The sequence below is a fragment of the Camelus dromedarius genome, chromosome 10 (genome assembly GCF_036321535.1).
Source record: "Camelus dromedarius isolate mCamDro1 chromosome 10, mCamDro1.pat, whole genome shotgun sequence".
NCBI lineage: Eukaryota > Metazoa > Chordata > Mammalia > Artiodactyla > Camelidae > Camelus > Camelus dromedarius.
In genome coordinates, this window is record NC_087445.1 from 76746251 (window position 1) to 76773872 (window position 27622).

Consider the following 27622-nt stretch of genomic DNA (forward strand, 5'->3'; position numbering starts at 1 on the left):
AATTTGTGAGTTAGGTTCTAACTTTGTGAGCATTCCCTGTGTGTGGGAGGAGACGTCAGGGAGTCTGCCAGTGGTCAAGCAGATGAGTTTCTGGTGGCCAGAGAATTTTAAAAGCAGAGCTACTTTTTCGGGGGGTTGGGGGAGACTTGATCTGATATGTGTGCATTTTACACTTTAATTTGCCACCTGAGAGTATGTGCACGCTTCCACGAGCACATGCTGCCCAGGACGTCATTGGTTATTCCCTGAGCAGGATTCAGGCTGCCCACAGGGGTCAGATCACAGAAACCTAAACCATTTCTGGACTCTGAGAGTCCCTAGACTCGAGGTTCCAGCCCCCACACCCCCTCCTCTGCATCCTCAGATGAAGGTAATCCTCAAGTACCCTTGGCCTCCTTGCGCAGAGTCCAGTCGTGGCAGCCATCTCTCTGCAGGTTTGGCTGGATGCGCGGGCTCTGGAGTCAGACCCTGGGGTTCCAGTCCAGTCCAGGCCATCTCAGTTGCTCCTGCTGTAGCCTCAGACACGGACCTAGCTCCTCGTGCCTCAGTATCCTCTGTGTAAGCATGGAGACAGCAGTAGTGCTGCCTGCAAGGCTGGCTGTAGAGGGCTTGGCACGTGCCAGGCACACACGTGGCTGTGACGATGATTATATCAGTTATGCACCAGTTTCTTTCTTGTTTGGATGCCCAGCTTGGAGGTGGATACTGGAAATTGGGATCAAGCGGGCTGGAGGGAGTGAAAACACCCTCTGCCCCAGAGGTGTTGGCTCCCAGATGCCCACTGGTCCTCACCACAGACTGGAGAAGGGGCATGGGGTGGTGGAAAGCTCCAGAATCGTCCTCAAAGAGATGGGCTCGGGTTCTGCCTTCACAGGGCTCCCCAGCCTTCCGGGCTGTTTCCTTTGTCTGCAAAACGAAGCACAGACGCTTGCTCTGCCAGCACACCGGGGAAGTGAGGAGGACCAGAAGAGATATTGGAGGTAGGCATGCTTTAGAAAGTGGAAAGATGTGTACATTTCCCGAAAGCTTCTCTCTCTCTCGCCGGTAGATTTTAGACTGGCTGAAACCTGGGGCCTTGGGGGTCAACCTGGTGGTGGAGGAGACAGAAACCAAAGTAAAGCACGTGATAAAGCAGGTAAGAGGCCCTGCTGATGGCACCCCACTGGGGCTGGTTCCCCAAACATATATGTATCATCCCCATGTTGGAGAAGGGCTTCCGACGCGACAGCCGGATTCCTCTCTGCCAGCAGTGGGGGTGGCGTGAGACTCCTCAGGCTTCCCCGAACACTTGACTCTCGCCTTGATGGAGGGAGAAGGCAGGCTTGTTTTCACTCCCACAACAACCATGGCCATTTATTCAGCACTGGGCCCGCTGTCATCATCATCTCATTTAGTCTTCTACCAGCTCAGCAAGCAGGAGCCATGACCCAGCTTTATAGCCAAAAACAGGGAGGCTGGCGGTGGGGGCAGGGACTTGCCCAGGGTTGCACAGATTTAAGGGCAGGACCAACCCTGGGCCCTTCTTCCACCTCCTCACCAGCGCTGGGGCAGCAGGATGGAGTGCAGACCTGTGGGGGGGCAGCCCTTGGCATGTGTGGTCCATATGAATGGAGGGTCTAGGGGAGGGCTGCCTTGAAAGAGGCCTGGCACCTCTCGTGGTCCACGGCGATGGCCAGGGTACAACGGGATGGGGCTGACTACGCAGGTGGGAGAGCCTTGCTGGTGGCCGCTGCTGGAGTCCTTCAGCTCAGCCAGGCCCCTCAGTTCAGCAGCCTCATCCCCGAGGCAGCCAGGCCTGTAGTCCCTACCGGCCTCCTGCTCCGCTGTCGGCCAGCTATGGGGTCGCCCCGTTATCTCAAGGGCCAGCGGGGCAGGACCGCCTGCTGCCTTTGCAATCAAGGGGCTTTTTAAAAAGTCAGTCCATCTTTCTAAACAGAACAGGGGTGAGGTGCAAGAAGGCAGTTGTATGTCCTTTCAGGGTTTGGTAAGCATTTCTAAACTTCTTGGTTTTCACACGAATGCTGTCAAGCTGGGTAATGTGCTTTTCCTCGCTCAGGGTGTTGCAGATGCCACTCATGCGGCTGACATACCCTCCTCCTCTTGCAGCCCTGGTGGCCGCAGGGGCCCCCCCGACCCATGCCCATCCCCTCCTGTGAGATAAGCCCTTAGCTTGTTCTGGATTTTTCACACCATATGAGCAACTCTGTTAAACAACCTTATGGTTAATTTTTTTGAAGATCCATGATTTACTTGGGATAAATTCCTAGGGATGGGATTTCTAGGTCAAAAGAGGTGATCATTTTAAGGCTTTCAGTATGTTTTGGCCAAAATGACTTAAGCACGAGCCCGTAGAACAGAAGGAAGGGATGCACCGTGCCATTGCGTCTGAGGGCTTTACATGGATCTGGGACTCACCCACTAACTGCATTTTTCAACTTCAATCACCTCAGTTACAAATTCTTCATTTGTAAGTTTCCTGAGCAAAAGTTCTGGGTAAGGATCTGGTTGGATGTGGTGATACCGTGTACCCACAGCCTTTGCCACCAAGTGTGTTGCAAAGCTCGGTGCTGCTCTGACCACCACGTTCTCTCTTCCTTTTCACGTGTTTCCCACCACCCATACTCAGTGACTGGGCAATCGTACCAGTTCGGATGAGGAATGCAGTGGTGAGGCTGACACCTGGCCAGCCAGAGCAGGGCTGTGTGACTCTGCGGATGATGTATTGTTTTCTTCTCTGCTTTCAGGATGGTCTGAGAATCAATCCTCTAATGATTCCTTTGAACTTATGTGATGCTATCCTAAACTTATCCTTGCAACAGGAGCAAACATGTCCTCGTTGCTCAAAGCACTTTTTTTTTTTTTTGGTGGGAGGAGGTAATAAGGTTTGTTTATTACTTATTTATTCTTAGAGGAGGCACTGGGGATTGAACCCAAGCCCTCATGCATGCTAAGCATGTGCTCTACCACTTGAGCTATACCTTCCCCCCTCAAAAGTATTTTTGGATCCCTCCATTAGGAACATCTCCAGGCCCCATCTGGTGCCATAGGATAGGGCATGAATGATAGGAACCTGGCACCTCTGGTAAATAATGATGGTGATGATGGTGGTGATGGTGATGATGGTGGTGGTGATGGTGATAATGGTGGTGGTGATGGTCGTGGTGATGTTCATGATGATGGTGATGGTGGTGGTGATGCTGGTGGTGGTGATGCTGGTGGTGGTGATGGTAGTGATGGTGATGCTGCTGCTGCTGATGGTGGTGATGGTAGTGATGGTGATGATGGTGGTGATGGTGATGGTGGTGGTGATGGTGATGGTGGTGGTGACAATGATGACGCTGGTGGTGATGATGACAGGGGTGGTCTACTGACAGGGGTGTTTACTGAGCTAGTGCTCTTGTGTCCCTGCAGGTGGAGTGCATTGATGAGCATCAGGCCAATGAGGCCCTGGAGGAGGTAACTCTCTGGGTGGTTCCCTCTCTAGAGGACATGATGCAGGACACGCAGAGACCATTCTGTACCCGCCTGCAGAGTGATGGGTGGAAGCCTGGTGGAGGCATGGAGGGTCAGGACCGGTTCTTGCGCTGTGCTGTGAAGTCAGAAGCCCCCAGGTCATGAAGGGAGTCTGTGCCCCAAACACTCATGTCTAAATCCAGGTGCTGACAACAGAATATATGCTGTCAGAGAAGGTACCCTTTGAATGTTGGCGAGGTCTCCCTGGGCTAATCTGCCAATAACCATCTTTTAAAGGATTTTTTTCCCTTCAATTATAGCAGTGTGCATTACAATAGAAAATTAGGGAAATAGAGAATTGTTTAACAAAGAAACTGTAAGCTCTTCGCCTTCCTTAAATCCCCCAGTCAGAACCGACAGCAGCATCCTCATTTAGAGCAGTAGCAAGACCAACTCTATGCACTCTGATTTGCTAGGCGACGGCTCTGAGTCATTTTTTCTTTGATTTTCTTGGATTTCACATGAAGTTAAATGTCTCCCTTCCTATCAAATGGTGCCTGGTGCATCTTTTTTCTGGAATCACCAGTTTTTGAGCTTTGCCAGCAAACAGCTATTGGGTCTGCAGCATGTCTGATGGCTGGTGATGGACCCCAGCCACATTCATGAGAGAAAGAATATGCAGGGCCGTCCCGGAGCCCCCATGCCCGTCCACGCCAGATGAACTCCTCGTACACCCCACCTGCCATCACAGGCAGTTGTCCATCTGGCTCTTGGTTGTGAAAGTAGCCATTTCTGCTGCCTAATTGTGCTTGTTCTCAAAGCAGTTGGAGCTGAGGGTGGGGGCACGGGGACCTCAAGTGCACACACCCAGGAGGCCAGGCAGCCTGAGCGCATCAGTATCCCCCCTCCCTCTGGCCACGCCGCCTTCCCCAGCCAACCCTGACGGTGCTCATTTCCTGTGTGCCAGGCACTCTGCCTGCATCCGCTCACCCGGGCCTCACGACGCCCCTCTGAAGCAGATACCAACCACGGTTACCGCCATTTTCAGATGAGACTCAGAGAGGTTGAGGAGCCTCTCTTCAGTCACACAGCATAGCCAGCACACACTGCAGGCAGGATCTACATTGGGCCGTCCGGCTCCTAACCTCCAGGCCGCCCACCCTCCCTGAGCCCGCGCCCTGGCCCAGCTCAGAGCTGGGTGCTGGTGTTTTTGTTGGGATGTGTGACTGCAGAGCCCTAGCTGAGAGTTTCCCAAACATCTCCCTCCACTTCCTTCCTCTGCTCTCGTCCCGCAGCTCATGCCGCTGCTGCAGCTTCAGCACGCCCACGTCTCCGTGTACCAGGAGCTGTTTGTCATGTGGAACAGTGAGGTGGGTCAGAGCCGGCTCCTGCGGGCTGAGCGGGCACCAGGGGCACGGAGCACCCCCACACCACTGTAACCCCTCGAGGGCCGATGGCGGTAACTAAGTGTGGCTTCGCGCCAGCTGAGTGGGATTCAGTCCGGGCCTGGTGGCCCCCAGCCCCGCGCCCCGGGCCGTCAGTATCTGGCTTCTCGTCTTCCGTTTCGCTTGGTTTTACTGGGGGAGGTAACTAGGCTTCGTTATTTTGTTGATGGAGGCGCTGGGGGTTGAACCCAGCACGTGCACGCTAAGCACACGCTCTACCACTGAGCTGGGCCTCCCTCTCCCCTGACTTCTCAGATTTACAAGGAGCCTGAGGCTTTCAGATTACTCCACATGGGACTGCGGTGAGGCTGGGGGAGCAAGACCAAGCTGGGCGGTGGCGCGGTGACTGGAGAAGGGGGGCCAGGGGTGACACCGGAGTCTGATCTCCACGTTAGTGTCCCCAGCTGGGGCTGACAACCGAGAGGCTGAGGAAAGCAGGAGGCTCCCCCCACAACATCCCCTCCCCTTCAGCTGGGCCCTGAGGAAAGCCTGAGAGAGGAACCCTCACCACGTGTACCCCCAGGTATTTTCTGAGCGCCCTGTGCGCTCTCAAGGGGGATGCAGAGAAGCCAAGAGCCCAGGTCTGGGTCTGAGTCAAAGCCCCAGACGCAGTCTGCTGGGTCTGCGGGGAGCCCATTGGGCACCGGCCCCTCACAGGGAGGACTGGATCTCAGATGGACCCTCAGGGATGAGCAGTCCTCTCCGTGAAGGGGGCCAGGGCTCCAGGCGCGGCGGTCTGCGTGTGCAGTGGCTGGAGGCCTGACCAGCTTCAGGAAAAGTCCAAGTGGCTTTAGTTTAGATGGGGGTGGAGGTGGCTGTAGGAGGGAGAGGAGGCCAAGGTATGAGCAGAGCATCCTTGCCCCGCCCCCCCCCGCCCCAGACAGTGCGCCCACCATGGGCAGTGCCCCCACCAGCGGGCAGTTCTCCCCTCCATAAGCAGTGCTCCCCCCAGAACAGTGCCCCCTGCCCCCACGGGCAGGCTCCCATAGCTTCTGAGGGGGGTGGCCCAGCAGAGGGAGACCTGGAGCAGTGATGGCACAGAACCGTGGCACCTGGCTGAGGGGTGGGTGCCCCCCAGATCTCCTCCCTGTTCCTCTGCCTGGTGATGGAGCACCACGAGGGAAGCTTCCAGACGGTCATTGAGAAGAAGAGGGCGACCAAGACAGTCATTGACTCTAGGGTAAGACAGACTCTCTGAGACACCAGGCCTGGGGACCACCTGGACCTTCTGATGTCACAGACCCCACCGTGGGGGGCAGGGGGCAGAGGGACAGCAGGTGCCACTGGAGTCCGGTCCTTTTTTCCTGATGTTTCTGGGCGGAGTTGTTGGCATACTGTGCAGCACACAGATCTCAGGTGTACAGCTCAGTGTGGTCTGCGTGGGCATCACTCCTGTCCCCTCCCTGGATGAGGTCAGAGCGTTCCTGGAATGCAGACACTCCCAGTCAGTCCCCAGGTTTGACTTCTGCCTCCAGAGGTCCTTCTGCCCGTCCCTAAGTCCTCATAGATGGGCTCATGCAGCGTGCCGTTGGCTTGTGTCTGGCTTCCCGCGTTCATGCAGATGCTTTGGGATTTACCTGCACTGAGTGTGTCAGGGAAGTGACCCTCTCCATGGCCAGGTGCCACCTGGTCCTGGGGCCACACTGCCGTCGGTGTATCCTGTCCAGCACCGTAAGCATCTGGGTGCTTTCCGGTTTGGGGCTGTTAGAAGCAGGGTGGCCGTGAACACTGCTGGGTGTGTTTTGGTGGACGTGAACGTTCATTCTCTGGGTGAGTCCCTCGCATGGAGTCGTGGGGTCGCGGAGTGGGTGGGCGTGTGTCTTTAGCAGACATCCCGGTTCTCTGGGGGGTCTGACTCGGGATTGATCCATCGTGAGCTGTGAGCCTTCCAGCCCTGCATTCCGGCCCGCACCTCACTGTGTCAGTCTTTTTAACTTTAATTAAAAATCGCATTTTCCTTTCAGTTACTCTGAGTAGTCACGCTGAACACTTTTTGGCCGTTTGGATAGCTTCTCTGTGCCTGTTCAGGCCTCTTGTCCATTTAAACATTGGGCTTGTCTGTCCTTTCCCGTTGATGCGTAGGAGTTCTTTATGTATTCTAGGTCCGGTATCCAGGTGTCTTCTCCCAGTCTGTGGCTTGCAAATTCACTTTCTTTTTTGGGGAGGTGGGAGATTAGGTTTGTTTATTTATTTTTAATTTTTTTTTAATGGTGGTACTGGGGATTGAACTCAGGACCTCAAGCATGCTAAGCACACGCTCTACCACTGAGCTATTACCCTCCCCCACTACCAGTTCACTTTCTCAGTGATGTTTTTTGATGAACAGAAGTTCTTAATTGTGATGAAGTCCAGTTCATCGATGTTTCTTCTGTGCTTGGTGCCTTCTGAGCTGGGGAGGAGCTGTTCCTGCCCCAGATCATGATGATAATTTCTTTCTTCTGCTGTCCTCTGAGCTGGACGCACTTTGCTTTCACATTTAGGTGTACGACACACACCGAATGAATTTTGCCGGGACACGCCTCTGTTCGGTGGGCCTCTGGGCACTGTCTCTCTGCTGGGGGTTTCTGGGGTCGAGCGGCTCCTCTCCCAACATGGGCCTCAGAGGCAGGCTCTGGAGTGGGGTTCAAACTTTCTGTTCACAGTAGCACAAAATATTCTCAGCAACTCAGTAAGGGAGGCAGAACTACCCCAGTCAGGGGCTGGGCGTAGGGTGGGGGGTCAGTGGAAGGTGGTGTGGGAGGAAACCCAGGGTCCTGTCGGCCCAGTGCCTCTCTGACACCCCAGGATGGAATCCAGGCTTCCTAGGAACACAGTTTGAAAATCACTGCCCTGGAAACCAGGTAGATCTTGTTTCTGATACAAAATGCTTCCAGAATGTTCTCTCGCAGGGCTCTTCTCATTCTACTGAAATGGAGAGGCAAGCCCCAAGCAGGCGCTGAAGACTTCAGCATCTCTGACACCCACAAGGGGCGGGGCGGGGGCGGGGCGAGGGCGGGGCGAGGGCGGGGCTGGGGCCCCGGGGCCCCGGGTCTCCTTCTGGAGACCGGAGTGCAGGCCTGGAAGCCAGGGCGCTGCCTGGCTGCCAGGGTCGTTCTGTCCGGAGAGCCTGGAAGCAGCCTGTAGCCGCACCTCTTGCACTGGCTCTGCGCTGTTGGCCACTCGCTTCAGCCCATCTCAAGACTCAGGCGAGGACATGCCGCCATCACCGACCTGCCTGAAACAGCAGCAGGGAGCCCCACTCCCATCCTGGCACCTCTCTCCTCCCCCCAGTGGCTGCAGAACATGCTGGGCCAGGTGTTGGACGCGCTGGAATACCTGCACCAGCTGGACATCATCCACAGGTGACCAGGTGGCCGGGCTGCCTCAGGAGAAAAGGCACCTCCAGTGGCGGCGCTGGGGCAGGCTCGAAGGAGAGAGGTGCTGCGGTCAGCGCAGCCGGGACAAGGGCGGGCCCCTTTCCAGAGCACCTCCCAGGCTTGAAGACAATGTTGCCCCCTCCACGACGCTCTCAGTGCACAGACAGGGCGGGCCGGCTCTGAAGGGCAAGGGAAGCAGCAGGTAACAGCAGCGGAGGAGGAGGTCAGGCTGCTGGCCACGCCCAGGCTGAGCTTTGGACCCGCCAGCACCACAGCTTCACGCTCTGGAACCACAGTCTGAAGGATCAGTGTATTTAAAGGAGGGAAAGCCGAGTGAACCAAACGCAGGCAGGAAGCACTCATGATTCCGCGTTCATGTCATTAGTCCTCATGAAACGGTCGACAGCCGGTCCCCAGGCTCGCGGCTGAGACCTGGAGGGAGGCGGACAGGGTGTTAGCAGAGGGACCCCAGGAGGAGCCAGGCTTTCCCTACTTGCTTTTCCTGTTTGAAATAACTGAGACTATTTATGCTTATAGGAAATGACATTGTAAAAGTGAGCTGAAAGGGCGTTTACTGAGCGGAGGGGAAGGGTGGGCTGCCGCGGTGGCACTGGGTGTGGCAGGAGCGTCAGGGTTACAGACATGGCGCTGCAGGGCGGTGGGTGCGAAGCTGTGACTCTCCGTTTCAGGAACCTCAAGCCCTCCAACATCGCCCTGGTCAGCAGCGACCACTGCAGGCTGCAGGACCTGAGCTCCAACACGCTGATGGCTGACCGCGCCAAGTGGAACATCCGTGCAGAGGAAGGTGGCTGGCGTGCTTCCGGCCGGGGGACCGTGCCGCTGGGGAGCAGGGTGGGGGGGCTGTCCACCCAAGGGGGCTGCTCCTGGATTCCAAGGGCAGTGGCCGCTCTACGTGCTGGAACAGGCAGCGTCAAACCTGCACTTGCTCACAGGACCTGCCCCCACCCCGGGTTACGTGGGCTCCAGAGAGACCCCTTGGCTGCTTGTAACTGAGCAGGAGGATGACCATGGGGGTGCATGCAGGGTCCAAAAGACACTCAGAAAATGTGAACCTTTATGGAGGGAGAAGACAGGCCTCGGAAGGAAGGAAACTGACATACATGGACAGAGGGCTGTTGGATGCCAGGCACTGGCCAGGGCTGGATCACTTCCTGAGTCTCCAAATAACCCAGGAGAAGGTGAAGGTGGGAAGTCAGGGGAGAGAAGTTCTCCTTCCTTTGAAAAGACAACAGGGCCAAGGGAGCTGGGCTTCAAGTCTATAACAGCTATCAGGGAGGGAGAGAGCAAGCCTCCAGTGGAGAACTCCAGAGTCCTGGGCTGGCAGGTACACGGCACACTGTCCTTGTGCAGAGGATGGATGGATGGGTGCTTGGGTGGATGGGTCGATGAGTGGGTAGGTGGGTGGGTGGATGGATGGGTGGATAGATGGACATGCAGATAGAGGGACAGGCCAATAGGTGGGTGAATGGATGGGTGGATTGGTGGGTCAGTGGGTAAATGGATGGATACATGGATGGTTGGGTGGGTCAGTGGGTAGGTGGGTAGACAGATGGACAGGCGGATGGCTGGCTGGCTGGGTCGGTGTGGGTGGGCAGGTGGGCGGGCAGGTGAGTGGATGGGTGGATCTACTGAAGGTGTAGACGGTGGGGGTCCTTGGAGTCCACCCCTTTGCTCCTTGTTTGGGAAATGGAGGTACAGCGAGGGATGGCTGTCGGAGGCCCGTCAGGGACTGACTGAGCTGGTCTGAGGACCCTGCTCTTTTGGCTCCCAGTCTGGGGGTCCAGATTTAGAAACTAGGGCAGGGCAACCAGAACTTTGCCTTAAGCCCCCAGCATTTAGAGGGGCAAGATGTTTAAAGAGGGTACAGATTTTAGCCTTCTTGGCATGTGGCTCTTCTGACTAATTCTGCAGCCACCATGGGACCGGGACGTGCATACAGCCGGCCTGGTGGGCTCCTGCCGAGATGGGCAGCCTCACTGGCTGAAGATCAAGGGCCAGGATCTTCCTGACCAGGGGCCTCTTCCTTTCCCCCCTCCCCTGAAAAGGGCTCATTTTCCAAGCTGCTTGCTTCCCCAGAGAACCCTGGACTCATGCATCCCCCATCTGTTCCTGCCAACAGACCCCTTTCAGAAGTCCTGGATGGCCCCCGAAACCCTCAGCTTCTCCTTCAGCCAGAAGTCTGATGTCTGGTCCCTGGGCTGCATCATCCTCGACATGGCCAGCTGCTCCTTCGTGGATGTGAGCAGCCTCTGTCTGCCTCTCCCTGCCACACACGAGCCCCACTCCCCACAGCCCCAGGGAGCTAGGCTCTGCCCACCTCGGCCCTGCTGGGCCCTGGCGTGGTGGTGGTGATGCTGATGATGATAATATTCAGATCCGCCCACACACCTCCCCCTGACGGCAGCCCTCCAGGGGACTTCACTGCCCGCTTATGGACGAGAACACCCGAGTTCAGGCGCACTACCCGCCCACGGTGGGACTCAGGTCATGCTCTGTCCCTGTTTGAGTTAAGGATGCATCCAGCCGCAGGTAATGGGAAATCTGACTAACACAGCCCTGAATACATAGAGGCTGTTGTCACCCACTGGTGCAGGCTAGTGCCTTGGTGCCTTCTGGATTCCTGCACTGCCCTGGTGGGGAGCTCTCGGCGCCGTGGAGGCCCCTGCATGGGGGACACCACCTGGGGCTGCAGATCCTGACATACAGAAGGGAAGGCAGAGAAGGAGGTGGCCAGGCCTCCGCCAGCGCCGCCAGGCCCACGAGCAGGAGTCTCCCTGGCCCCCAGGCCCACATGCGAGCACCGAGGCCCCAGCAAGGACAGCCCCCGGTGGAGTGGGCCCCACTTCCCACTCTCACCCAGACCCCCAGGCTCTTACCAGCTGGGTCTGGATCAGAGAGGGGTGAGGCGCACAACCTTCTTGGTGTGTCTGTAGAGGGAAGGTCGTCCTGCACTCCCTCCGCCCGGCGAGATGGCCACTCGCTTCTCTCCAAACCACCATTTCTACTTCACAGGAGAACCCTGGGGCTCAGGTGGCCTCTGCACGTTTCTGACGGCGGAAGCTATGTCACCTCCCCTCCAGTCCCCACAGGCTCCCCTCTGCCTGGGTCAGGCCGTCTTCGTTTGGTTGAGCTGGTGCACAAGCCAGCCTCTCTCTCCTCCCAGGCGACGGAAGCCATGCTTCTGAGGAAGTCGACGCGGAGTTCCCCCGATGGCCTGAGGGGTGTCCTGAGGACCATGGAGGAGAGGAAGGTCCCCGATGCGAAAATCTTCAATTCCCTTTTGCCTCTGATGCTTCAGACCAACCCCTCGGAGCGAATAACCATCAGGTGAGCGCAGGCTCTGGGGCCTCACTCCGCTACTCTTACCTTTCAGCGTCTTTCCATTTCAATCTGTACGTGGCCACTGGGGGTTTTAACGCCACAAAGCGCTCATCACACGTGCCCTGTCCACCCAAGGACAGTGCCTCCTGCGTCCGATAGGGAAGCCGGCCCCAGGACCAGGAAAACGTTTTAATTCTAACATACTTTAAAGTTAGAAGAACAAAATGAATCCACCCTGGGCTATGGTCGCCTTTATACCAGCACAGCTGGGAATTCTGATTTTCTGGTCTATTTCATGGAGGAAGGGCCCACGCAGGCGGAAGTGGCAGGGCCCAGCACCGTCCTCCCCGGGCCCTCCTTGGGGGGGATTGCCGGCACGGCCGCTGGACACACTGCTGACACCGGGAGAAGTGCTCCCCGACGGGTTCCCCAAGAAGGTGCATCTGGCGGCGAGGGCAGAGGTGAGGTGGCGGGCTCTCTGCTCCTCCCCAGGGACGTGATTCGCATCACCTTCGTGAGCCACAACTTCCGGTCCTCCAGCACCGCCCTGGCACTGCACGGGCCCATGGTGCCCTTGCCCATCATTGACACGCTGTTAGAGACCAACGTTGCCAGCATCTTAGGTGACGTGGGCACCTGGGGGCGGGGGTGCCAGAGGCGCCCAGGGTCCCGTGGGTGGCTCCTCACGCACCTATGGCAGAGTTCACCTCCATGGCCGGGCCACACCGCTCCCCTCTCTGTTCCTGCCACACAGTCCTCCATGTGGCTGAATGGCCACCCACTGCCACGCCCACCACAGACGCCCTGCTTTTACTCCACACCCTGGCACACAGTGGCCCCGGGGCCCGCAGTGTCTTCCCCGCTCAGCAGCGCTGCCTGTGTGGTTGCCGGGTGCCCAGGAGGGTGCTGCCCACAGGGCGGGAGGGGCGACCCCGGACCAGCAGGCCCGTCCCTCCTGAAGGTGAAGTGGCTCTGGGGCTCCACGTGCAGCATGACACGTGCAGGCCTGAGACCCCAGGCAGGCACAGTGCTGACTCCTCACCTCCCCAGAGGTGCACGTGACAGTCCCACCACGTGTCCCCGGCTGGGGGGCTACACCTGCAGTCTTGGGTAAACAAGGGATTGCGGTCATCTTCAAGTTCAGGGTTGGCCCCACCCTCCCGTCCCTCTGTGTCACTGGTGTGTGGGGGCTTCTCACTCTCTCCCGCACCAGTGGCTCCCTCCCACCCTCCCCTGCCACCTCTGCCCCTCTTTCTGGGGAAGGGGCACCACGAGGCCCTAGCTGCTCAGTCTCCCTGTCCCACGGTCACGGGCTGTGGAGACAGATGGCTGGGTCCAGTCGAAGCTCATCCCCCACGAGCTGAGTGGCCTGGAGCGAGTCACCGACTCTCCCAGAGTGAGGCTGGAGCGGCAGCACACCCCTGCGGGCTCTGAGGCCGACCCCAGTTTGACTTTGGACAGGTGGCTCGGCCCGGAAATGGGGGTGATAAGAGCACTTCCTCAGGCCCGATCACTCGGATCCGTGTGGCCATGCACGTTGGCAGCCAGGCCCGTGTGGTGCCCGCCCAGGGGCCCCCAGAAGGGGCCCTGAGCTGGCTGAGGCTTGGGCAGGTGCGCCGGCAGGCGCCCCCCCATGCTGCTATGTTCCTGCAGAGGTCATGCAGAGCTTCTCCAGCCGGCCCGAAGTCCAGCACAGGGCCATGAAGAGGCTCCTGAAGATGCCCGAAAATCAGCTAGGTGGGGGCCCCACCCTCGCCTTCCTTCTCGGAGGGCCCTGGCCCCGCACTCCTGCTCTCCTGGCCAGTGCTCTGTCACTCCTGAGGCCCATGTATATTCCCACAGGGGCCCATGGTTTTGCCACCTGCTTGGAACAGGCAGCCTGGAACTCCTCCTGGGCCGCCTGTCCCCAAGCAGGGGTGTGGGCGACGGGGTGGCCTCCTTTCACGCGCTCTTCGTGGATGCTTAGTGAGACACGCCGCCCTTTCCGCCCTCCCTCTTGATGGGTGTGAGAGCATCTCTTTCCCCAGTGCCCTCCCATCAGTGAGAGTATCTTTAATTTTGGCAAAACATGGTTTCATAAAATCTCTGCACTCAACCTGCCTCACCAGCCTGAATATTACATCCATTCACTCATCCATCCATCCTTCCACAAAGGTCGCCCCGGTGGCTGGGGCAGCAGGGACTACAGAGGCCCAGTGCAGCTCCCTGGTGAGGCAGCAGAGACCTCACGTTGGCCTTTCTCTTCCTCCCCTCCTTCCCGGTGACCCCTTCTGGGGCTGGGCTGTGGCCAGGACAGAGTCCATGGGAGGGAGAGTCTGCCTTCCTGGGGAAAGTGACGGGGGCTGCTGGGCCCCTTCCCGAGGGTGGCCTTGGCTGCCACCCCAGAGCCACACCTGCCTCGGAGCCTCGCTGGGAGACGGGTGGGCGTGGTTTGGCTTCCCTGGGGCCAGCACGTTTGTCCTTGTCATTCTCACCTCGAGGACACAGGCTGAGAGGCGGAGCAGCCGCGGGGAAGGGGCAGCGCTGGGACTGGGCCCTCGGCTGCCCGCCCCTGCCTCTCCCCCCCGCCCAGTGCCCAGCACAGGCCCGGCCCGGAGGAGAGTCGGGGCCCTGCAGATGTCCTCTCTCGGGGCAGCAACAGCGGAGGGCCCTGGAGCCAGGCAGGCTGGGCTCAAGGCGAGGGCTTTCGCCTCCCTGCCTTCCCTCGTCTGTAAAACCAGAGCACAGACAGGAGGCTCTCCCTCGTGGCGCCACTGGAACGAGATCCCCACAGCAGACGCGTGACAAGGGCTCAGCACACGCTGGCCGATCACGTCCCTGGGGTGCACGCGTGATGCCCCGTGGGCACCCAGCACAGTCTGGTTCCCTGGTTTGGTCCCTGCACCCACTCTGCACCCCGTTCCTGTGCCAAGTCTCACGTGGCCGCCTGGCCCCCCAGGTCTGCCGTGGCCAATGGAGCTGGTGGAGATGCTGGTCGGCATCATGAAGCAGCACGAGAGGGTCCCTGACGTCCAGCTGTGTGCCTGCTCCCTGCTGCTGCGCACCCTGGGCCACGGTGGGTGCTGGGCCAGCCAGGGAGACCCTCCTGGGCACAGCTGGATTCCCCCCTCCCCTCCGACTGTTGCCTTAGTATCTGACCCTCTGAACAGTTTGCCCTGCGCTGTCCACCCAACCCCACCCCAGGGCACAAACGGGAGTCTAGAGACTTGCGCGCTGCCCACGGCCTGTCTTGGCCTGCTCTGTGGCCCCGGACAAGCTCCCCTCTCCACCCCTCTGGCTGGTTTCCAGGCATGAAATGAGAAGCCGGACACATGGGGTCCTGCGGAGTGACCCCCCAGGCGGGCGTGAGCTTGTTGCCGCAGAGGGAGAGGCTGGGGGTGAGAGCCTGAGGAACCGGGCACCCCCCGGAGACTTTGGGCCATTCAAAAGGGTTGAGCTATGTTTGAGTTTTAAAATGGAATTATTTCATCTCCCTTCCAACTTTAATATTTAGGCCTCATTTCCACTTTATGCATTCCACTGCACGTGATAAACGTCTACTCTGGCATGTTGCAGGGCCTACTGGCCGCGCGGGCGAGCAGGTCCCCAGCCCTTTGGTCCCTCAGTCAGTCACTCAGTAAGCACTCACAGGGACCTGCTCTGCGCCCTGACCTCCACTTCCTCCATGCAGAGTGGGGCGCTGCCCTCATCCAGCGAGGGCTCAGGGCCCAGGGTTAACCCTGGCCTCTCCGTCTGCCCAAGCAGCGCTGGCGCAGGACCCAGCAGCCGTGGTGCCGAGCGACAGCGCCATCACCCCTGTCCTGCTGAGCGTCATGCGGAGCCACCCTGAGAAGCAGGAGCTCCTGGTCCTGGTCTACGGCCTGCTCGCCATTGTCGCCAGCCAGGGTGGGTCTGCATGCTCCCGGGGCGTGCTGGGGTACACGGGGGCCGGGGTGGCTCAGTGGCCTCGTGGTCTGTTCCCAGCCTCCACCTTCCCGGTCACTCGTTCCCTCCACAAATGTGCGAGGGCACCGGCAAGGTGCCAGGCCCCACCGCAGGCCTCACGACGTGTTTCGGGTTCAAACCCCCGTCGCCCCTCCCGCCCCGCTTGGCTGTTTCACAGGGCCGCCGGTAGGCGGGGGACGGGGCACGGAGTGGGGTGGGGTCGCGACCAACGGCTTTACACACGTTTGCACCCTCCAGCCGCTAATGGGGGGGGGCAGCATCTTCTCCAAAGGGCCCTGGCCTGGAGCCCCCCAGCCCCCACTCCACTAGCTGGATGATCTACTGTACTTCGCTGACCTCACACCGGGCAGTGAGAAGGGCTGCTGTCAACAGCCATGTTGGGACAACAGGTGTAAATGAGGGCATCTGGCAAGCTGGGTGTCAGGTCATCCCGCCGGGAAGGGCACAGTCGTGGTCCCATCCTGGAGGCTCAGGCCTGCTGTGTGGCCCTAGGGGGCAGGGCCAGGCCCCCTGGAAGGAAAACCGCAGAGACCAGTCCCAGCCCAGTAACGAGGGGGAGACACTGGAACGGCGGCCCTGAGGACGGGCTGTGCTCTTTTGTTTCTGGGCCCCGTGCTGGCATGAGGCCGGCCCCGAGTAGGCACCCGGTAACATGGGCCACGTGGGGCGGCGGTGCTGGGGACAGTGGGGGGGGGGGGAGGCAGCTCCCTGGGAGGGCTTCTCCGTGGTCCTCACTCCAGGCCCCCCGCCCCGACCCAGAGCCAGCCACGGATGAGCTGCAGAAGGCTGGGCTGTTTGAGCACATCCTGGAGCACCTGGACACCTTCTCCAGGAACCGGGACATCTGCATCAACGGCCTGAGCCTGCTCTGGGCCCTGCTGGTGGATGGTGAGAGGGACCTGGGGCTGGCACCGCCCCCGCTGCTCCCCCGTCACCTGAGACCCTTCAAGGGCCTCTGAGTCCTGGCCCTTGAACACTTCAGGACAGACCGTGGCCCGTGAAGGGCTCTTCTGAGAGCAGGGAAGCAGAGAGGAAGGAGCGGGGAGAGGGGATACGAAAAGCTGCACCAGCAGAGGCAGGATGTGCTGCCCTGGGAGGTGGGGGGTGGGAGGCTCGCCCCCCCGGCGCTTTATGCCCTGCTCAGGGAACCCTCCAGCTCCCAGACACCACGGGATTTCCCAGGCAGTCTCTCATTTCAGAAGTTGGCCTTAGCACTGGGCATCCTGTCATGATTTGTAAAAAAATTTTTTTGGGAGGGGAAGTAATGAGGTTTGTTTATTTACCTATTTTTAATGGAGGTGCTGGGGATTGAACCCAGGACCTCATACATGCTTAGCACGCGCTCTACCACTGAGCTATACCCTCCCCCATCCTGACTTCTGATTCAGAAAAGGGGGGCCCCCAGGCTATACTGCTCCCTCTCCAGGCCCCACGTGGCCCTGAAGCACCTGGGTGGTCATTTCCCCCGAAGAAAAGAGGGCTCCCACCTGACATGCAAGACTCCCCAAGACTCCCCTGGGGGGTGGCAGGTGACCCCACCCTCTGAAGACCTGCTAGCAGCCTGGAAATCGCACCCCTCTTCCCATCTCTGAGGACATCTGCCCTCTCCCCACCAACAGCTTCTGCTGGGGGGCCAAGCGCACAGCAGGCACTCCTGCTCGCACCAAGCGTAGGTGTCCCCTCTCCCTCCTGTCCTACTCCAGCTGTCGTCGTGGACAAGGCCCCCTTGGAGAAAGCCCCGGGCCTCATTGCCGAGGTGATGGCCACCTACCCCGCGGACGTGGAGATGGCCGAAGCCGGCTGTGCAGTCCTGTGGCTGCTGTCCTTGCTGGGTGAGCAGCCCGGGGCCCCAGGGCTGGCGGGGTGGACCCTGGACCCACGAGACGAGGCCCGCACCGGCCCCTCCGCAGGTTGCATAGAGGAGCACCAGTTTGAAGAGGTGGTGGTGCTGTTCCTGCAAAGCATCCGGCTGTGCCAGGACCGAGTCCTGCTGGTGAACAACGCCTACCGCGGGCTGGCCAGCCTCGCCGAGGTGTCCGGTGAGCCTGCGGCCGGGGTGACCTGCCTCTAGGAGGTGGGGGAGGTGGGGCGCATTCAACCCGCAATGTCTGCCAGCTGCCCGCAGCCCAAAAACAGAAGCAAAAGATCAAAGAAGGAAAATGCATCTACAGTCCCATCACTCAGAAGCTGCCGTGGAGACTTTCCACACACACATCACACTTTGTCCCGAGCTACACTGCCTGCCTTCCCTGCCCTCGAACACAGCGTCCCACACGTTCCCCTCCAGGTGCCCGGGGCAGTCTGTGAGCTCCCACCTCCGCAACACCAACTCTGGCTGGTACTCAGCCTCCGGGCCCGACTCATGCACAGCAACCCCTCAGACACTTGGGCCTGGAGCCTGGCTGGGCTGCCAGCTCCAAGGGGGGCAGTTCCCACTCCTCTGAGGTCTGGTCCCCACTCGGTACACAGGCTGGACCAGCCTGTTTCTTCCTTGGCCTCAAGCAGGGAGAGGGGTGCTCTTCCCTCTCGGATGGAGACAACCGGGGTTCCAGGCCTACACCTTCCTCCTCAACCCCGCTAGGATCCTGGTGGGAGGGGGGAGGTGAGGCCCTAAGGGGAAAAAGGACGTGGCTCAGGTCTCAAGGAGCAGGGTGGTCAGAACCCCAGAGCCCGAGTCTGGGTGAGACCCTTGGCGTTGTGGCTGCCAGCTGTGCCCTGGGCTCCAGGAGGACCTGGTGAAGACCCACATGGCATCTCACGTCACTGCTCACAGACCCCAGCCCCTCAGGAGCCAGGCTGGCCCCGCACTGACAGGCCTCCTTACACTGGGGGGCCCTCCCTATGAGCCCACTCCCCCTCTGGCTGCCTGGGTGGAGGGGCGGGTGTACGTTCCCACCGGAGGACAGGCAGGTGCGGAGTGGGGAGTTGCCTGACCTCAGCAGTGCCCAGGCTGCAGGACTCCGGGGCGTCCTCCGCCAGCTGAGGCTCTTGCTGCCCTGGGCTCTCGGGGCTCTCAACCCACCAACTTAGTACCGCTGTCAGCCCATCTCCTGGAGGACCAAGGCGGGGGCCGCGCAGGGAATGAACCCCGTCCCCCGCCAGAGCTGGCGGCCCTGCAGGTGGTGATGCCGGAGGAGGACAGCAGCGGCCTCACCCTGCTCCAGGAGACGTACCAGCTCCACAGGGATGACCCGGAGGTGGTGGAGAGCATCTGCGTGCTGCTGGCCCAGCTCGCCTCCTATGGTGAGGACCCCCTTGCCTTGTCACCCCCTCCCGGAGGCTGGGGTCAAAGAGGCGCCCTGCTCGCCAGTTTAACTGACAGCAGAAGGAAAGGAACCCTCTGTGCTGGCGCCGGTGATACCCGGTTCTCGGGTCCCCACAGACCCCTCAGGGGTCTGGGGGCCAGGGGCCAAGCTTAGTCCTGCTGGCCGCCTCAGAACTGCCCCGCTGGGGACCCGGGAGAGTGTCAGGCTGGCCCCAGGACCCTCTGCTCTGCCCGCAGACGACATCCTGCCGGAGCTGTTGTCCAGCGGCATCGAGCCGCTGGTCGAGGAGATCCACGGGCGCTTCACCTCCAGCCTGGTGAGTGCCGGTGGGCCCTGCGGCCAGGGGCCCAGAACCGGAGGTCTGCGGGCAGATGACTGGGAGTGCTGCTTGTACGGTTCTAAGTGGCTCAGCCGGTCTGTTGCCCCCCGTCCACGACTGGGCCCAAGTCAACCCTGAAGGGGCAGCAGTGAGACCTCTTCCAAGAAAAGTGGGCCAAGTGACAGGAGCAGCCGCTCGTGGACCCCAAGGCTGAGCGGGGAAACCACCAACCGCCCTCCCCTTCCAGGAGCTGGTTTCTGACGCAGGGCGTGTGCTCCACAGACTGGAGGCTTCGCGGCGCTGCTCCGAGGGCGGGCAGTAGGTGCCTCCCGGGCCCCCCTCCCCTTCCCCGGCCTGTTCCTCTGTGAGCTGCCGGACTGGGCATCTCCTCAGGGGGTACGTGGGGTAGGGGCAGGAAGAACCGCCACCCAGGACCAGCACGTGCACTTCACCCTTTGTGACAGGGGGCCTGGGCCATTCCCAGGGTGGGGCTGCCCAGCTGGGACAGGTGGCAGTAGCCAGACACAGAGCCTCCACCAGCTCCAGCTCCAATAAAACCTGCCTTTATGTCACACAATGTCCTTAGGGGTCTGGAGTTTTTGTACAGCCAGCAGGTGGCTCAGTGTGGCCCGGGGTGTCACGCCCTCCACGCAGTGCCCTGACGTTGGTTCTCAGAGACTCTCACCCCTGGGCCGGGGAACAGCCGCAGGCCGTCCATGGTCAGCAGGTGTGTCTCAGACGAGGGAGGTGCCTGCCTCTGGGTGTCACTGCTGTCTCCGCGCGGGACACCCTGAGCTCACCTCACCAGCTGTGGGCTCGGACCTGGAGTTCAAGCCTGGCTGGGGTGTAGGGAGCAGGTGAGAAAGGACCCCCTCACCTTCACAGAGACTCCCCCAGTCCACGGGTGACCACAGAAATTCCTCCATGAGGCTGCAGCTGGCTGCCCACAGCCCCTGGGTCCAGGCTGGAGTCCGCAGAGTTCTTCCCATCGCCCAAGGGGGTCTCGGGGGACCACACGGAAGACCCGGCGGACAACTGGGTGCTTTCAGCCCCCGGCACCTGGTGCGTCCCAGGGGATGGTCGGTGTGGCACAGCCCCTACTCCCGCGACGAGTGTACGGCGACGAGTCTTAGGTCACAAAACCAGAGAAGTCCTGCTCAGCAGCACATGTGCGTGTGTGCCCCTCCGCCATGATTCTGAAACCTCTCGGGGGGACTCGGTCACAGCTGTTGCGGGCCGTCCAGGGCTGGGCTGGGGGCCGGGGGCCGGCTGTCCTGGGCTACGCTCTCCCACTCCTTCCTCACCGAGACATACAGCCTCATCGCTGCCTGTGCGTCCTGAACCTGGGGGACACGGAGGGTCATCGTGACTGTTCCACCGGGGACAGGCACAGACACACAGGGCGGGTGAAGGAGAAAAGTGATGTAGCCTCACCGTACTTCTGCACCCCCAGCACCCCCACTCATGGAAGGAAGGAACCCAAAGGAAGGGACAAACGTGCCGCCCAGAAAGGCGCGCTGGACCCCATGGAACGAGGACCAGATGGGAGGCGTGGCGGGCTCAGGGCCCGGCGCTGGGCGCAAAGAGCCCAGGGGGCTGAGGCCGCGGGGTGGTGGGGCTCCGCGGGCCGCCAGCCTATCCCGCAGTCCTAGAGAGCCTTCAGCCCAGACCCAGGACTTCTTCGATGGCAGTGCACTCGCGGGTTTCTCACGGTGAGTGTGAATCAGCTAAACGCAACCACTTAGAGCTTAATCAGCGCCGTGCGGCCCGTGGCGCCACGCCATTTCTCACAGCCGGCAGCCTCCTAAAAGGCGCCTGAGCCCCGAGGTGTGTGCGTCGGGTGACAGACACCTGCCTCTGAGGCTGGGCAAGGCCCCCACTCCCGGGGACTGTCAGGCGGGACACACTCACCGAACAGTGCTCCGCCTGCTGCACCTGGATCCCCAGAATCTTCTCTGCAAGCAGCTTCAGAGATGGCCGTCCACTCTGTCAGGGGAGAGGGCAGCACACAGTGGCCCTGGGGCGGGTGGGGGGGGGCTGCACCGGGCAGGGGGTTCGCCTGCTGACCCCCAACCCCAGCGACCTTCAGTGTGCCTTCCAGTGGAAGTGCCAGTGGCCCCGGGGGCTGGTGACACCCAGGTCAGCCAGTGGAGGGGACCAGGAAGGACCCTGCACCTCAGCCTTCCAGGGGCAGCTCTGCCGCTGGAACAGGCCACATGGCGGCTTCTTCCCCGCAGTCGGGGCTCTTGTCACAGGTCAGAGGGGACTCACCGGCCCTCAGGGACATGAACTTTGAGATTGGCATGCAGCAGAACTCTCCTTTTTAAGATGCCTTTCAGTTTTAAAGGTTAAAAGGAAAAACCAAACCAAGCCAAAACCCCCTTAACAAGCCAGCCAGCCTCCAGGGACCAGAACCGAGGACCGTGCGCACCGCGACACCTCCCCGCTGCACAGGGCTGCGCTGACTCCAAGCACCTTCACTTGGCTCCTGAAAGGCTTGTACTTCTGAGTGTCCCGGATCTTCTTCTTTGGGTGACCCAGGAACAGCGCCTGGAGGGAGAAAACACGACGGGGGCCTCACCGTTCACCTGCTGTGAGGGAACCCCCCAATTCCAGCAACGACACACGTTCCCGCACAGATGAAATGAGGTGCTGACGACAGCCTGAACGTCTGGGAGAAAACCACCCAGGGGAGGAGGCCCTCGAACCACGAACCACGGGGCTGAAACAGCCTTGAGGCCGGGAAGCTGGAGCCGAGGAACCAGCAGCCAACTTGTCTGTTTTCAGTTGGTGTCACACACACAGTGAGGCGAGAACAGAGCCGGTTTCAGCAGCTCAGCACACGGCCGCGGGACAGGCCTCGGGGGAGGTCTGAGTCCATCCAAGTTACCAGGGACGGAGAGGGCGCGAGGAGGGAGCGGGGCACCGGGCCCCTGGGGTGAGAATCACCCCAACAAAGTGTGCTTCTGTGAGCAGAGGACTCGTTAGTTTTTAACGGTTAAAAACTTACTTTTAAAAGGCACGTAAGACCAACACTTCCCAGTCCCTGAGACGTGGGAGGATTCCAGGGTCCCAGAGGACGTGGAAAAGCTCCAGGTCCAGGGAGGACAGGCTCCCACCCTGCCTGCCCTGAGCTTCCCACCCGAACCGGAGGGTCAGCTTTGCCCACAGCAGGACCCTGCAGGGCAGAGGCTGAGGCCGCTCCCTCTGGGCCTCGGGAAGGGGGCCTTCTGAGCTTGCCTGCTGCCCTCTGAGCTGGCCGTGGTGGGCCAGCCTGTGAGGTGGGGGCTGCCTGGTGGCTTCGAGGGAATGGTCACCAGGGAAGCTCTGCCCTGAGAGGAGCTGCAGCCTGTCCAGCGGGTGTGCGGGTGGTGTGCGGGGAGTCGGTCCACCAAGCTGACACGTGGGCATGTCACTCAGTGCACGAACCAAGCATGACTGCCTTAGACGCTGTGCTCCACAGAAGGCCAGCGCGGCCGAGGTGCACGCAGGGCCCAAGCAGCTGGTGTCAGCAGCCGGTACCTTCAGATCATTGTGCAGCGCGTGTCCGACCAGAATCCGGCCCTTCAGCAAGCCTGCCACTTCCTTCTGGACAACTTCAAATTCTTCTCCTGGAATCAAAACAAGGAAGTAATTTTTATCAACACGTAAGTCACTGTTTCTGAGAGGGAGAGGCCACCACCCTAGGTCAGGACTCAGAGGGCCGGCAGTTAGAGATTCTGGGCAGGGAGGCCAGTGATGCCAAAGCCCAGGGGCTGTCTCAGCTGCCCCCCTCTTCCCCAGGGAGAAGGGAGGGGCGCACACCCACTGTCACCTGGCGGAGTGACCCTGACTGCTGAATCTAATTAGAAACCAGGGCCTGTGTTTGATGTCCTTGCAACTGGACATAAAAACAAAGGGCGGGGGTCCCCTCACCACAGATGGTGAGAAGCCCCACTCCAGACCCCGGGCTCCGGAGGAGGCCTGCCTGCTTTCTCCGAGCAGACCCTCTGGGGGGCCCCCCTTCCCCTCCTCCCAAAGGGAGGGGCTGCGGGAACCGAGCTTGTGCCCTGTGATTCTGTCCGCTCTAAGCCAAGAAAGACTGGCAGAGCCTGGGCTGGAGATGCGCATGGGCCCTGGGGCCGTGAGTGGGAGAAGCTGAGAGGTGCAGAGAGCAGAGACCACACGGCCTGAGAAAGCAGGGCAGTGGCCACAAGCGCCTGCGTCCAGGACCTCCCCCGAACTCTTCGGGACTTCGCTCCCGCCAGCACAGCCAGTCCCTTGGCAAACCCGACAGACTCAGCCTCTGAGGTGTGTCCAGAGCTGGGCCACAACTTGTCACCTTTAACGGTCACCTCCAGCTCACACTCATCTGCCCCATCCCCAGTCCTGCAAAGAACCTGCAGGGACCTGGGCCGGACCTCGCCTCTCACTGCCCACGGGCCCCCCAGAGTCCTCACGAAGGTCCGTCAGACCCCACAGTCTGCGCACCTCCCCGGCCACACCCTCCACTGGCCTCCTGCCCTCACTCTCTCCATCCTGCCGCCAAGTCACAGAGTGCCTCAGAACAGCGTCCTGGTCTGGAGGCTGGCAGCCAGGAGGCAGCAAGGAAGACCCGAGAGCTTGGCCCCCACCGCACCCCCGCTAGCCAGCTAGGAAGCACCCGCAGAAGGGAACAGGTGGAGGAACACGAGCGTGCCACTGCCACTCCCGCCTCCGAGCACCACCCACCCTGCGCGAGGTCCTCGGGCCGGATCCCGCTGACCGCCGTCCTGTAGTCAGTCACCAGCTGGGTCGGCTTCACGAACTTGTCATAAACACACTTCCCATACTGGTTCACCAGGGACACGCGGGCGGCGATGCTCTCGTCCCCCTGGGGGCCCACACCCACCATCTCACAGTCCAGGGCTAAGGCTTTGGTCAGGCTGAAGGGAACCAAGGCTCCGACTTAATGCATGCGGCGGGGGGGACCAGGGAACAGGCACCGCCGCCCCCCACAGTGACAGGCCCTGTGCCGACATGGGTCTCAGCAGGACACTGAGAGGTGCCCGCCCAACCCACCGGAGGGGAGGGACGGCTCCTTCCCGGAAAACCCCCGCTCTCTGAGGCCGAGTGCGCCCCGCGTACCCACTGAAGGCCCGCTCCTTCACCAGCGTGGTGCTGCTCTTGCTCTGACCCAGCTGCTTCCTCGCTATGTCGGCTGCCTCGGGGCCGATGGCCGCTTCAATATCCTCCGGGTCCACATCATCAAACCAGATGTCTTCCCTGAAAGGCAGAGCGAGCAGGCTGGGCGCGCCGGCGGTGGCCACGGCTCCTGCAGTCAGGCCCCAGGTGCCGGCCCACCTCTGTGACCATCTCAGCACCTTCCCCCATCACGCTTCTTTTTAATTAAAAAACACACTCACTATCCAAAATTCAGAGCTACAGAGCAACACACAACACAAAACAGAAATAGAGACCCCCACCCAGGTGTAACGGCTTCTGGTGTTTCCTTTCTAATTACAACACAAATTCTATTGTAATCAAACATTTACGAGACTCAAACACGACTGTCCAGCATGGACACAGACCCCCCCACCCCACTTGGTGCCACGCCCTGCAGACACGGATGCCCGGGCAGGAGCGCACACTTCTGCCTGCTGAGTATGTCTTTTGGACTCAGCTTCCACGTCATCTCCTTAGAGATGGCTCCCTGAACAGACACGCTCCCCTGGCCCTACGCTCCCACAGACTTCTCCCTCGCTGGATTTATCCCGACCACACTGAGCGAATTGCTGAAATAATCTCAGTGTCTCGTCCATCTCCTCTGCTTGGCTGCCCCCCAGGAGGGAGCGACCCATCAGGGCCACTCTATTTCCAGACAATGGGCCTGGCACATGACACAGGGCAGGCACTGAAACCCCTGTCTCCTAAAACCTGTGCCCACTGTGACCTCAACACCCAGGCAACAGGCAGCCAGCCAGCCCAACTTACGCCTCCAGCTGAGCCATTCGGGGGAACCACTGACCTCTGGTCCCCACCCCCACCCCCATGTGAGTGACCATCCCAGTGTTTGCTGAGTAACCAGCAGGCACAGGTCAGCCCGCTGCACCTCACAGGCCCACCACACAGGACAATGCAGAGGCTCAGGGCACGTAGGAGCTTGCCCCCAACCACCCAGTGAGCAAGACACAGGAATCGGTTTCAGATCAGAGTCTTTCTGGCTTTGGCTGTCACCTCCCTCTTGGCAAGGATGACTGCGGCAGACTGCAGCCCAGGCTGGAGGAGGCCGTGGGCACTTACTCGGTGGGTGGGGCTGGGGCTGAGGTGGCGGTCGCCTCCTTAGCTTTCCGCTTCTTATGCTTGATGTCTCCTCGCTTCAGAGAAATGTTCCCATTGGTCCTCTTCTTGGCTGCTTTCTCACTGTGCCGTGACTGCCCGCTGTGCTGTGTGTGAAGTGCAGGCATCTTCCTGTCCGGTGGTGATCCTGGGGGAACAGAGCCCCCTGTGGCCTCCTGGTCTGTGTCTTCTGTCCCCATCTCAGCCCTCTTTGCTTTATCTGGGATCGACTTCCTGTTCTGCTGGACACTTCGGGGCTGCTTTTTGGAATCCATCTGAGAGAGACCAAGAGGATCTTTCCGGGTCTGTGATTTTTGCTTCAGCAGCTAATGGAACCCAAGATAAGATACGTGACACGTTTTCACTTGGAAATCACGCACAAGAAACTGAAAACACGTCTATGTACGTGCGTAAAAGCAACCTGTTCTCACATTTATCGTTATTTTACAGGTAACTCCCAGCTTTGGCCAAAAAGCTGGGGCACGGAAATCACTTCCTTTCTCAGATTTCATGGTTTGCTACTGCCATGAGGGTCTCAGGAAGAGAGGGGTGTGTCCAGTGACAGGTGGCTGAAGGGCTGGCAGCCACACCCCTGCTCTTCCGCACGGAGGGCTGAGGCCTTCCAGCCCCATCTCCTCTGGTGTGCGAGTCCTCAACCTGGCTGCTCTCTACATGGTTAAGACCCTGCCACACACGTGGCTGAGATGATGAGGTGGCTTTCCACTTTCCTGTTCCCATAACATTTAAAGAACAGAAGTATTGCCTTTCTTGTATGAACGAGAGAAAACTCAAGGTTTTTGTCACAGTAAACATCCCTCTGCTCCACTTAATTTTGCTTTATTTTCTTGAAAGAGACAGACTTACAGTTTAAGAAATCAGAGGACCCTGGGGGTGCCCTAGAGAAATTCACTCATCCGGGAGAAATATTTGGACTCCTGCCCTAAGATGCTGGGCCTGGTTAAGAAATTCAAAAGCTCTTCTCTGTTCTCTCTCACTTCCTCCGAGGCTCCGTAACGGACTCCAGAAACTTGCAGAAGACACTCTGAAGGTCGGTGGTAGCAAAGAGCACAAACTGAGGCCCAACCATGGGAACCTGTCCCCCAGCCCACTCACTAGCTGTGTGGTCACACGGTTCCTCAAACTCCCTGCTTCAATCTCCTCATCTGAAAAACAGCAGCTAACTCCAAGGAGGCGCAGAGAATTTGTGAGTGAAGTACGTGTAACAGCATCTAGCAGACGGTAACCCATACATGAGTTCTGACCACTGATGTCAAGAAAGGCAGTAGGTATAACTCTGCATTGACAGCAGGGATCTTGGCGTCTGACTCCTGGTTCCGCCGACCTGGCTGCAACCCTGGATAATTAACCTTTCTGGGCCCATTTCCTCTTTTGTAAAATGTAGATGATAAAGGACTCTGTCTCACAGTGTTGGTATTGAGCTAAATAAGAACACACATGGCTCATCCCGCCGTGTCTGCAGCATCTGGGCGCAGGAGTTATCAACCATCATCTGTTAAAGACCCAGAGCACTGAAAGAATCCTCGACATCAACTTCCTGCCACTTACTCGCCCACGAGCTCGCTGCCTCCCCCAGAGGCCACTTCTCCTGTGAACGGCGCTGTCCGCACAGTCTCCACTCCAATCCGCCTCCACAGCGCCCTTCTGGGGCCCCGCAAGCCCTGCTCCCTCTTCCACTGCGGTGACCGGGGAAAGAGCGGCGCGGTCCGCGGGCCCCCTCGCTCTTACCTCCTGCAGCGCCTTCCAGTTTTGGGAAAAGTCTTCTGGTGCCTTTGGAGGCCGCACCGCGACGCCTCCGGCGTCGTTTCCCGGCTTCTCGCCTACTTCTCGCGCTTTGTTCTTCCAGAATCTTTTCTTCTTCATCTTCTTCCGAGTCGGCTTTCTGACGAGCCCCGGCCCAGGCGCGGGGTCGACCGCGGCGCGCTTGGGGGTCAGCGGCGTCGTCTTCGCCATCCCGGCCTCGTCCCTGGTCCCTGCGCCCGTTCACGGCGCCTCGCCGCGGCCCCGGAGCCGGGCTCTGCCCGCCGAGCACAGGCCCCGGCCAGCCCCCGACTCGCCCGCTGGGGGGGTACACCCGCGCTCGGGACCCCGGAAGCGACCCCGCGAGCGCCTCGGCACGTGCGCCCCGATCCCCGGAAGTGCTCTTCTTTCCCCGACCGGCTGGAAACCTCGCCTTCGCCT

The 27622-nt window shown here is 60.0% G+C and overlaps 2 protein-coding genes across 9 annotated transcripts; one reads left to right on the plus strand and one right to left on the minus strand.

The window, feature by feature from the left end:
* Positions 1-601: 601 nt before the first annotated feature.
* Positions 602-19703, plus strand: STKLD1 (serine/threonine kinase like domain containing 1). 5 transcript variants are annotated; one of them, XM_064490716.1, is made up of 17 exons: positions 603-1135; positions 3412-3456; positions 4749-4823; positions 5977-6078; positions 8169-8239; positions 8944-9059; positions 10395-10513; positions 11439-11602; positions 12089-12219; positions 13250-13333; positions 14535-14651; positions 15341-15481; positions 16301-16429; positions 17245-17580; positions 18644-18784; positions 19044-19123; positions 19374-19703. In XM_064490716.1, exons 3-17 carry the CDS (start codon positions 4752-4754, stop codon positions 19446-19448), a joined length of 1878 nt encoding a protein of 625 aa, XP_064346786.1. In that variant the 5' UTR covers positions 603-1135; positions 3412-3456; positions 4749-4751; the 3' UTR covers positions 19449-19703. The 5 variants fall into 5 exon arrangements, with proteins under 5 accessions (XP_064346785.1, XP_064346786.1, XP_064346787.1 ...); XM_064490717.1 differs by having other exon boundaries at positions 17245-17373; positions 17452-17580; positions 19044-19703; XM_064490715.1 differs by having other exon boundaries at positions 602-1135; positions 19044-19703.
* On the minus strand, positions 19674-27590 carry REXO4 (REX4 homolog, 3'-5' exonuclease). 4 transcript variants are annotated; one of them, XM_010999651.3, is made up of 8 exons: positions 27170-27586; positions 25388-25749; positions 24233-24370; positions 23837-24030; positions 22649-22737; positions 21602-21676; positions 21038-21112; positions 19674-20469 (listed from the first exon to the last, which is right to left on the minus strand). In XM_010999651.3, exons 1-8 carry the CDS (start codon positions 27392-27394, stop codon positions 20347-20349), a joined length of 1281 nt encoding a protein of 426 aa, XP_010997953.3. In that variant the 5' UTR covers positions 27395-27586; the 3' UTR covers positions 19674-20346. The 4 variants fall into 4 exon arrangements, 2 of the variants coding, with proteins under 2 accessions (XP_010997953.3, XP_031306752.2); XR_010382846.1 differs by lacking the exon at positions 19674-20469 and having other exon boundaries at positions 21602-22737; positions 25388-25698; positions 27170-27590; XR_004136457.2 differs by lacking the exon at positions 19674-20469 and having other exon boundaries at positions 21602-22737; positions 27170-27589.
* Positions 27591-27622: the final 32 nt, after the last annotated feature.